This window comes from Pteropus vampyrus, unplaced genomic scaffold (genome assembly GCF_000151845.1).
Source record: "Pteropus vampyrus isolate Shadow unplaced genomic scaffold, Pvam_2.0 Scaffold55, whole genome shotgun sequence".
In the NCBI taxonomy this organism is placed as follows: Eukaryota; Metazoa; Chordata; class Mammalia; order Chiroptera; family Pteropodidae; genus Pteropus; species Pteropus vampyrus.
The window spans coordinates 4,702,863-4,714,803 of record NW_011888836.1 but is presented as its reverse complement, the minus strand read 5'-3'; the positions used below and the strand labels follow the sequence as shown (position 1 = coordinate 4,714,803).

Sequence of the window (11,941 nt, the reverse complement as noted above, 5' to 3'; positions counted from 1 at the left end):
AAACAGGGTAAGCTTTGGAGATGAACTACATGGTTGATGGACTTAGGTTTGCATCTCTGCTTTAACATTTACTAGTTGTTGGCCTTGGCCAAATAATTTGCATCTCAGTTTCCTCATCTGTAAATGGGGGTAATTAAGTCCTACTTGATATGCCCTGAAGGTTGGCAATGGGAAGTGCCCGGCATATACTAACACTGAATATTCATGGTGGCTGTTCCCATAGTGAGCTGTGTATCTCTCACTGACTCCCCTTTAAGTTCCTCAAGGTCAGGAACTGTGATTTATTTGTCATTAAGCCCCCAGCACATAGTAGATTCCCAATAAATATTTGCTGGGTACACATCCACAAGAAGACGCTTCTTCCCTTAATTCTGTGTATCATTTGGTGGTGAGTTTGAGGGGGAAAAATCAATAAAGAACTGCCCCCACAGTGCCTTTGCAGAGTTAAACCAGCTTCCTCTGAGGAGCTGCACATCAGGAGAACAGAGCTTTGAAGTCTTGACAGAGAAAGGAGGCCTTTGCAGAGCTACCTAGAAAGTGTTTTGCATAACAATACGCCCACAGATTTTTAACTGAGCACTTTTCCCTCAATTCCTGTGGATTCATTAAACTGACAGCTTGGCACCAGCATATTGATGCCTGTTTTCTAGATAACACAAGCTGTACGGGTGCTTCGTGTTTAATCCACTTTATGAATTTTTAAGCAATTGTGTGAAAACAAAAAACTCAGAAAACAAAGAAAAGATGCTAGGATATTTCACCTAAAAAACAATGTGTGTCTCCTTTCTGTCCTCTTCCTTCCTTAAGTGGGTATATCTGCATTTCTGGTTGTTTCCCTTTGCTCAAAGAGTTTGAATTGCAGCCACTTCTTTTTGCCTGTTAAAGAAGGCTGTGCTCTAGGTCAAAGTGCTGGTCCTCAAGAAGATAAGAAGCTCACACCAGAATGTAAAGCAATGCATTGCTCCCTTCTAAGAAATACTGCTGTAAGGAAAAAAAAAAAAAAAAGTCAGCTCAACTACACAGTGTGCTTAGTGCTGAAGTTGATGTACATTCTGGCACAGTCTCCTATGGACAGATAACAGCTCACGGACTGGCACTACCTGTGGATCACACTTCAGGAAGCATTGTTCTAGGTTACTGAACTCCCTCTCTGCCTGAGAATGTACTAGATTGACATTTACGATGATATTTGAAGGTTTTTTGGCCACCTAGTATCCTTATCCCTTCTTTTGGTAAAGCATCACAATACTGAGGATCTGCCATACCCTCTCACAGTCTGTGGGATCCAGGTAGGGATCCTGTATGATGAGGGCTGGCTAAACAGTGCTCTGAGTCTCTCTAGCCACTGTGACTGGTTCAGTGATTCAGGGCCAGCCAATCAGCATAATTCTATCCTCCTGGTTAGCTTTTAGACCTAAGATACAATCAGAGTAAATCCTGAAACTCATGCAGGAGCTATAAGGAAAAGAGTCTCTTTCCACTAGACTTAAAATCATGAGGATGTGAGTCTAGAGTCAACAACACCCGCGAGGGGAGAGACAGAAACTGGATTCTGAGCGTGTCATTGGAACTTCTGGATCGAGCCTTGCCTGAAGCTGGTAGCTACCTTCTGACTTTTCAGTTATATGAACCAGTGAATTTCCCTCTTACTTACAAGTTTGTGAGCTTTCTAATATTTACAACCAAAAGAGTCTGAAGTTATGCATGACTACTGTACCCTGGACTCATTCTAAAATCCATATGCATTGGTCTTAAAGAGCAACTATGAAAAAGCAAAAAGTCAGAAGAGCTGCCACTATCTGGAACCAGAGGCAGATGACCAAGACTTTCCACACCTGAGTTCCTTCCTCTGCCAGATATTTAACATCTGCCCTACCCATCACCTATCAGGTGACTATGAGAATCACATGCAAAGATATAGAAAAAAATCACTCTGGAAACATATGAAAAAGCGCTGTACAAATAAACGAACAAAAATACTGTTATTATTAGCACAGCACCTTAGTTATTCAAACTTCGAAATTATGGCATCCATAACTACCCAGATTCTATAAAAAATTTAATAGCTTTTGGACAACACATTGTTTTTTATCAAATGCTATACTCTGCTATAGGAGAGGAAGCACCCTCTGCAGGCCATAGGCTGTAAAGTGAGGCTGCAGACTTGCAGGAGCCTGACAGCATCAAGAAGAGGCAGCCGTTTACAGTGATAAGGGGTAAAAAGGAAACGGAGTAAATAGAATATAGATTTCTAACCACTGCAATAAACATGTAAGTAAATATATTTTAAACTCTCCAAGCAAAAAAAAAAAAAATTTTTTTTTTTTTAGTTTTAACTTGCAACTCTGATTACTTACAGGATTCTCTTGTTTTCTTTGTTGGCTATGCAAAGATGACCCTTGTAAAATAACATTACTTTTGTAATTCTGCAGATTTCTAAATATGTGGCCATTTTTGTATTTTCATATAACAAACAAATCAACAAAAGTTTTTATTAAACATCTATTATAAAAGAAAAAAAAAAAAAGAGGCAGCGGAAAGCCAGCGCAGGCCTTATGGTCTGGGCTGAGCACCAACATGCACCGTGGGTAATTTCTTAGGCCCACCCAGGACGTTTCTCCCCCACTACACACATCATCCCATCTACTTAAGCTTATAAATCATGAAAGAAAAATGATGATTTAACTTAGAAATTATCGCTACTAATTCTTAACAGCTATTTTGCAACTTTGGAGATGTCCTAACAATAATATTGTGATCCAGATAGGCATATCTTGCTTGTTTCTTTTTACTGTTTTCATATCTGAGATCCAAGGGACCAACATAACAATTAACTTTACAAAAAAAGACCAAAGTGTTTTGCAAATTTTGCACTTTCCCCCCAAAAAAGGAATGCAATCATTTTCTGATAAAAACAGTTCTCAGGGCACAAAACAAGAAGAGGAATTACTACTGTTGCTAATTTTTAAGGCACGTTCTGAATCTCTGGTCAATGGTGACTTTAATAGATTCTCATTACATGGCAAAATAACTCAGTTTTTGGAGTTCCATATAATGTAACTGGAAGAAGTTTCTTCTTCACAGCTCCCACCTTTAAGGAGCTCAGTCCTGGGGGGATGGGGCAGGAAGCCAGAATGAACACTTGTTTCACCAGCATCCCAGTGTTACTAGGTGTCAACTCCGTGCCAGGCATGTACACCTACGACAGAGCTCAGAGTGTCCCAGGCCACATCACCAATGGGCAGGGTTATGGTTTCCCAGAAGTAAGAAGCATCTTAAGCCCTCTCTCCCTGCTCCTGAGGATGGCCTGCATTGAGGCAGAGCAGGCCGGCCCTGTCTGTGGCAGGCTCCACAAATGTCACTACTCTTTCTTACTGCATCTCCACCTGTGCCTCTACATCTGCATCTCCACCTGTACCTCTACATCTTATAAAACAAGTTGGCCCTCCTGTGTTATCTGTTTATCTTCAGTTCAGTGAGGAAAGGCGGGGTGGTAAAAGGCCCCATGTTGGCCTCAGGTCCAAAGCTTGTTCTCTAATTTAGCTATGCCATAGTTAAAGCTAATGCTCTGTCCCCTATTTATCCGGAGCACAATAAGTTAAAAGGCAAAGGGGCAGAAGAGAAAGGAGCTGTCCTCCCAAAACCTCTAATACTTACCAGTTTGGACAAAGCTCTGGAACCAGCATAGATCATACCCACAAACAGCACTGATGCAGGAAGCCATGTCAAAACATCAGACCTACAAAGAGGAAAAGAAGTCATAATACTTCTGTCACTTTATGTCCAAAAGACCTAGCTGGAAGGTATTACCCTTCAGATACACCAAATACAGTGACAGTGGTTATCTAAACATCCCTGAGTGCCTCAAGAAGTGTGATGTGGTCTGTATCCACTGAGAGTGATGGAGGCTGCCAAAGCAATGTTGCCTACAGCCTGCCACTCTGCCAGTTGCCTAGTGTTACTGATCCCACAATAGGGCATAGACGAGCTGGAGATAGAAGAAGTCTTCCTGAAGGTTTGGAGAAAGAACAAATCTAATTTTTTTAGGGAGTGGTAAATATTATTCTTTGGATTTAAGTAGCCAGAAATTTTGAACCCATGCCAAATTATTAAAAAATTTAAAAAGCTATTTACCTAGGCAATATATCAAAGAGCTCCATGGAACTGCACACACACAGAGAAAAAAAACCCACAGTGTCAAGGAATTTAAAAATAAAAGAGTGCTAGAACTTGAGCTGGGTAGCCATGCGCTGACTTCTTCAACCATTAACCTGGAAGGCCGGTTCCAGGAATCTTTAAAGATTTGATTCGATTGTGGCCTCACCAAGAACTGCTTTTTCATTACAGTTTAAAATCTTGCTCTCCTCGAGAAAAAGAAAATCCTAGTTTTTACTGGGGTTGCAACTTGCTTCCCCTATCAGTTACAAATGCATTTGGTCTACTAATTCAAGTTCCCAGAGTTATTCTAATAATAGATATAAATAAATGAAACCATTCCAGCAGGATATAACATAATAATCCCAACTAAACTCAATGAACTGCTCTCCTGGGACGGTGCCTGCTCAAGAAATGATCTTTGTTAATTTTATTAGCATGGGCAGGCACTCCATCCATAATCAGACCTGCTCTTGTACAACTTCCCAGGGAACATGTAATTAAAATGCTTCCAGTCTCTAGTAAGTCCCTTCTTCCTGTATTCAGCAAATACTTATAGCAACTTGGAAGGTGGTGACAGCACCAGAATTAATAACAACATCACAGTTGACATTTATTGAGCACTTACTACAAAACAGGCAGTATGCTAAATGTTTTCTACACTGTATCTTTTTTAAATCTGCACAGTAATCTTATGAGGAAAGTATTACATTGTGCAGATGAAGAAACTGAGGCACAAAGAGTTTAAGTAAATTGCCTATGGGCAGAAGGGCTGATAATGGCAAAGCCAGAATTTGAATTCAGGTTTGTCTGACTCCAAAGCCCCAGTTTCTAACCACTCTTTTATACTTTACTCTCAAGGACCTCATAATCCAATGGGAGATATCAACATATAAATAGATGAGCTATAAACACATGATTTTGCTTGGGTAGCAGACTAAGCAGCTAATAATCTGAAGAGTAGTCTCTGTTATTACTACTCCTGCTGCAATAATTGATATCTGCACTTCCAACCAAAAGGTGAACAGAGAAAGGAAGATGCCATCCTCCTTCTTAATGGGTCAAGTATAACATCAGCCAAATGTTATTCCTCTAAGAAAAGTCTTTCCCATCAGACATTAAGGGTCATAGGAGACAGGATCCAAGCCCATGGTCTGCTGTGCACCGGAAGAAAGCCCAGAGCACAGACTGCAGGAGCACTGACGAGGAAGGAAGGGGTGCACTGAGTGAAATGGTAGCTAGCCTAGCTGCAGCAGGCCCAGGACTTTGGAATGTAAGGTCAGTGAGGCCCCGATATTTGTGCTCTATCCCCTCAAACAAAACTCCTCTTAATCGTGTACTCCAAGATGCATTAGGGTCGCTGAGTAGCCATGGATGTGCGGAAAAGAAAACATGGCTAGGAACATCTTGTATTTTAACCCTTCTACCTTAAAATATGAAGAAATAATTTTAACTAGAAAAAATATACACAGGTCTAGTTAGACAAAAAAAGACTTCCGGGAGATGCTACAAGGCAGCTGTGTGAGCATTTGGCTGCAAATATGGGACTATGACCCAGGAACAGGGCCTCTTGTGCTTGTGTTCTTCACTATTATCTCACTCAGGGTCTATCTTCAAGCTGACAGCCAAAGCGACATGCTCTAATGGTAGAACTTTAGACACCTGCAGAAGTGGTTGGCTGCAGAGCCCTTTCTTGACCCTGTCCCCAGTCACTTATCAGTGAGACAGCTGCCTTCCTCTAACACACCAACATAAAACTATAGCTGTATTAAGAATAATAAACATGAATCACTGGAGCAAACGCTGTCAAAACAGGTGTGGGCAAGACCAGTGTGAAAGGATGAGGGGAAGAGAAAAACTAATTAAAAATAGAGGAGGATTCTGCATTCATATTGTTTCAAAGTATCAAAGTTCTCATTTCACTGAATATCACAGACTGTATGTTAAGTGTCATTTATGCAAGAAAAGATTCGAGGGGATACTAGTTGACAATTCATATATAAAGGAAAAGCCTTACTAAAAGATAAGCAAATTAATGCATATTTATATCTGGGGCCAATAAAATCCATGACAACTGAGTTTTCCATATTTTCCCAGGTAGCGTGGAGACAAGGTGAAGACACAAGCTACAAGGGTGGCAGTGCTTCTTTGTGCTTTTGCCATCTCTTGGCATATAATTTTTAAATCATTTCTTCAGGAAGAAATGAAACTATAATTTTAAAATCCTAGTTAGCTCTGAGGAGCTACAACTGAGGATTATTTCCTATAGCAATATAGCAACAGGGATAAAAATCATACCTGGTCTAGGACACTAGAGAGTATAATCTTATAACATTCACATAGTTACCCAAAGCATTGGATATTATAATTAGCTCTCTTTGCTCCCAAGGAACATTCTAGCAATTAACTAACTTTAACCAGTCGCTCTAAGGGATGGACAGACTTCACACATTTCTCTGGGCTGTGCCCTTTCTTCTAGATCAGGTCACCTAGGGATGCGGTCATCTAGGGGTCATCTAGGGGTAGAGGCAGGAAGGATGTATAAGTAGAGAGCAGAAGGTTGTATGCAGTGGAAGGAACATGTCTCTGTAGTCGTGGTCAGGCAAACCTTCATATAGAAGACTTATATCCCAACTCTAAAGCTAATTGATTCATATCCCAAATCTAAAGCTAGTTTGCAATAAGAACTCAGTTTTCTTCATTTATAAAATGGGGATAATAATGCTCAGAGAGCAATTGAGATTAGCTAAGAGAGCGAATATGCAGTACTTGGGGCAGTGCATGGCACATTAAAAATAACGAAACACTCAATAAAGGTTCTCCTCTAGCTTTTCTACACATAACCCCAAGGACAGAAGCCGTTAAGGAAGATTGATAGATCCACCTAAATAAAATAGCCAAAAGACACCATAAAGAAAATTGAAAGATAATTAATGAGCCAGGAAAAAATACTGGCAACATATAAAACAGGCTGGAGTTTAATATCCTTAATGTATAATGAATGCTTACAAGTCAGTAAGAAAAAATTTGATTCCCCTCAAAGAAAAAAAAAATTAGTGGACGAAAACAAGTAATTTTCTCCTCCCCTCTCATCTCCTCTCCTCTCTTCCCTCCCTCCCTCTCTCCCTCTCTCTCTCTCACACATGTACACGAAATATAAATGGCCAATAAACATATAAAGTTATTCAACCTCCTTAATAATAAAAGAATTTTAAATTAAGACAACACTATACCAGGTTTTGCCTAATAAACTAGATATTTTTAAAGTTAGTTTCTAATATAAGAGTCATGAAATCAATTCCTTCATATTCAGCCCTGAGATATAAATTGGTATCTTTCTGGAGGGTATATATGTACTACATGGCTATACTTATGAAAAGCCTTAAAAATATGCATACTCTTTGAGGCATTTAAAAGTATCCCAGATGTTTTCATTTACAAGTGGAATAAAACTGCATTCTGGTCTCATTGCTGGTCATCAGTTATGCTAGGACTCTGCCTGGAACCCTCTCCCTCCAGACACCTGTATGGCCCACTCTCTCACATCTTCAGATCTCTGCTCAAACGTCATCTTATCCGTAAGTCCTTCTTACTCACCCTATATAAAATAACCCAGTGGCACAGACACACACACAGACACACACACGCCTATCCCCTTACCTGGCTTTATTTTTTCTCTATACTTATCGCCATCTGACACATCATACACTTCCATTTTCATTTGTTTCTTGTTTATCTACTTCGATTAGAATGTAAGCTAGTTGAGGGCAAGGAATTTTGTCTGTTTCGTTCACTGTGCACCTAGAACAATGCCTGGTATATACAGTAGGCACTCAAATATCTGTTAAATGAATCACCACATATTACTTTCCCAACTTAAAAAAAAAGTTTTCCTTTCTCTCTCTAGATTGGTACGAGGGGAAAACAACAACAAAATATATCAGGAAACTCTAGTTGTGACCCCAATTCACATTTCTTCCTCTGTTTTTCTTAAACCCTTCAGAGACTTGACTCTGAATAGAATTGTTGGTGCTTATAGCTACTCAGTTTTTAAGAGCAGGTGTAAAAGCAAAAAATACCTACATCCTTCCATCTGCCCCTTTGGAATGGCCCTAATGGGGAATTTAAACAATTTCAAGTTCAATAAACTTTTACAACACTCATGTTATAACCTATAACTATGACAACAAAAAACTAACTGCCTTAAAAATCAAACGAATTTGTTTTTCTTCAATAGACATAAACTTAGAAACTTGGAATATAGGCTATTTTGCTTTTCTATAATAATTTATCTCTTTTTCTCCTAAAAAAGTAGTACCTCTCCATGCTAGAAAATCTTGAAAATAGAAATAATCAAGAAAAACATTAAAATTACATTCCTACTTCCCTAAGATAACCACTGTCAACACCTTGCTGTCTCCTTCCAGTGTCACAGGCACATATATGAGCACTTGAACAAAAATGGGATCTTATTGTATATATTGTTTTATAATCTGCTTAACTTAACACCTTTCCATGTCAAAAAACCATCCCCGTGCCCCAGGTGGAGCCACGGACCATACCCTAGGTGCGCCAGGCCCCAGGTGTGAGCCACGAGCGTGTGGGAGGAGACGCCCCACCTTCAGAGATCCAGTTCTTAAGGAGACATGGTAACATCCGTAGGTCAGGGGTGGAAGTGGGGGAGGGCAATTAAAGAGGGGGAAAACAAACAAACAAACAAACAAACAAAAAAACCATCCCTCTTTATTAATCATTAAATATTAGGCTACTTCTGGACATTTAAGTTAACCCAATTTTTGACTATTTTAATGCTATAATGGATATTCTTGAATATATTCTCTTCTCATATTCATGATGTTTTAGCAATATTCAGGATAAATTCCCTGAAGTGGAATTGCTGTTCAAAGATACGTGCATCAAAGTTTGTAACTGGTTATAAAATCACCTTCCAAAGAGGTTATACTGATCCACCCTCTGCCATAGACTACATTATGTTCCACCATAATTCATATGTTGAACCCTAATTGCCAGTATGATGGTATTTGGAGGTGGCGGCGTTTAGGAGGAAACCAGGTCATGAGGATGGAGCCCTCGTGATGGAATTAGTGCCCTTAGAAGAAGAGACCAGAGAGAGAGAGGAAGCCAGCTCTCTCTGGTTTCTCTCTTTCTCTCTCTCTCTCTCTCTCTCTATCTATCTCTTACCCACTCCCTCCCTCCTTCCCTCTCTCTGTCTCCCTTCTCCTCCTTTCCTCCCCCTACCCTGCCCCCAGCCTCTCTCTGCCATGTGAGGATACAGCAAGAAAGCAGCCATCTGTAAACCAAGAAGAGGCCCTCACCAGACCCCAACCATGCTGGCACCCTAATCTTGGACTTACCAGCCTCCAGGATTGTGAGAAATAAATTTCTGTTGTTTAAGCCACATAGTCTAATCCATGGTATTTTTGTTACAGCAGCCTGAACTAAGACACCCTCCTCTATAGCTATAACATTATGATTCTAAGATAGCCAGTGGCCTGCACATTAGGAACAAACAAGGCACATACGATTTATTAATGCACTCTTTCTTTCTCCACCTTTCATTCATAAGGAGGCACCATCTGGGCCTCCATGCTTGTTTATTCTTTCATCGTCCTACATGCTAACAAAGGAGGAAAGGAGGAATTAAATCCTGAGGATGTCCTGGCAGAATCTTAAATCTCTGTGGTGCATGGTCTCTGAGCAACTACCATGCTAGTTAGTGTGTGTGTGTCTGTGTGTGTGTCTGTGTGTGTGTCTGTGTATATGTGTGCATCTGTGCATGTATGTCTGTGTATGTCTGTGTGTGTGTGTGTGTGTGTGTTTGTGAAGGAAATTCACAGCAACCTCTAGGGAGAAAGATTACAGACTGTACAATCGCAGACTGCAATCCCTGTTGAAGAACTATTTGCCACGGGGTCTGGTTTAAAAATTGTGGTGATACATAATTTTTCTTACGTGCTTTATGGTTTATATTTCACATGATTTATAAGCACAAGTACTGCATCCTGTTTGAGTTGTAGACTTGTTTTTTGTTTGTGCATACTCTACTGTCCCTAAGAACCCTGATGTAGTTAAAGCATTTTACAAGAAGCTAACAATACTCTGTTGGTAAGAATTATAACACTCTTGTTATTGAGGTGAAGGCTAATTAAATTAAATCACTTGTTTTTCAAATAGAGCATGCATTACTGAGTGCTCTGTGAAAACACTCAGAAGTTTATCCATTCATGGGTGCCTGAAGGACTCCTTGAGCTGAATTCTTGAAAACTCTGTGTTACACTGACACCCAGTGGACCTAAAACCAGTTTCCAAACGTGAAAATAACCAGATGAAGCAAGATATCAGGGTTCATATGTTGGTTATTGGTGTTGCCTAAACAGTAATACCTTACAATTGTCGAGTCAATATTTGCTTTACAGTTTACAAGGACTTCCGTGTATATTAACTCACTACTTACAGAATATGCCTAGATTTTTTTTTTTTTTTTTTTTTGGTCCATTACTGCTGAACATGGTCCTCAAAGAGGCTTATTCCCTTTTCCCCTTCCTGCCTACTTTTCTTAGACCTTTCTCCTTCCCTCTTTACTTGTTTCTGACTCAAAGAGGGTCACACTCCCTCAACAAAGTTTGGCCCTAATATTACTGGAACCCAAGAACCCTGTGATAATACTGTTTCTCACAGAGCTTAACTTAAGAGTTGAAGTCAGCAAACCACGGCCATGGCCCAAATCCTGCCTGTTTTGAAAACAGCATTTTATTTGCACACAGCCACACTTGTCAGTTTATGTGCTGTGACTGCTTTAGTGCTCCAAGGACAGAGTTGAGTAGTTGTGACAGATGGTATGGCCCACAAAGCCTAAAGCAGCACTTCCTCTCTAGCTCTTATTTGGTGACTCCTGGTTTACAATACGGCAGCTTGGATCTCACTTCTGAAACTTTTGAGCTGGGATGCCCAAGGCTTCGCACATGAGACAGTGCCCCCAAGCTAGATACAAAGGACCCTATTACTAACACTGAGTTCTATAAAGTTCCATTTCATTTTCAGGCACTTTCATAACTGGTTCTAACCACTCAGAACTGTCATTTCCTCCCATTTCCCATTTCGTTCACTGGCCTGAGATTCTCAACATGTAATGGCCCCAGTTCATGCTGAAATAGAAATCTTCTCACCTTCAGTGAGTTTCTGGCAACCCCTGAAAGCCAACAAGAGCTTCAAAAAACCAGTTCCAAAGTTCCAACATCTCCTTGTTTGAAAGACCACTGCTCTCCTTCCCCCTAGTTCCATCCTTGACTCTGCTGCAGTCTTCAGGCTGCCACCTGCAGCCTCCACCATCACCACCTCTCGTGACCTCCACCCAGGCACTTCACCCCTCCCCTGGGAGGACCAGGGATGGATGTGCTGCTGAGCCTTAGGAGATAAGACTGCAGGGACAGCACAGAACAGAGGAGAAACTAGTATTAAGAAACTAAGACCAAACAAGAAAAAGGAAATATAGGTTTCCCAGGTCCCCGAATAATAAGTGAGGCAGGATAGAAGACATACAGATCTCATTTCTAATAAATATGAGAAAGAAATCCCAGGACAAGTACCTTGCTAGTATACAATCCACAGTGACTGAAAATCTAAGCTAATATACAAAATATAACACCTGTGATCTCAGGTCTAGGGAGTTTTACATTGCGTAGTGTTGGCTTAGCCTTGCAAAGAAGCCAGAAAGGGGCTGTTATGGACACAGTGACAAGGACATGAGGAGTGGTCTATGATAAAG

The 11,941-nt window shown here is 40.4% G+C and overlaps 1 protein-coding gene across 1 annotated transcript in view; it reads right to left on the bottom strand.

Annotated features, from left to right (window-relative positions):
• TMEM241 (transmembrane protein 241) overlaps positions 1 to 11,941 on the bottom strand; it is a 118,391-nt gene that overhangs the window by 88,658 nt on the left and 17,792 nt on the right. The window contains exon 4 of the mRNA XM_011360489.2: positions 3,658 to 3,739. Within this exon, the coding sequence (XP_011358791.1) occupies positions 3,658 to 3,739 (82 nt within the window). The remainder of the gene's footprint in view (positions 1 to 3,657; positions 3,740 to 11,941) is intronic.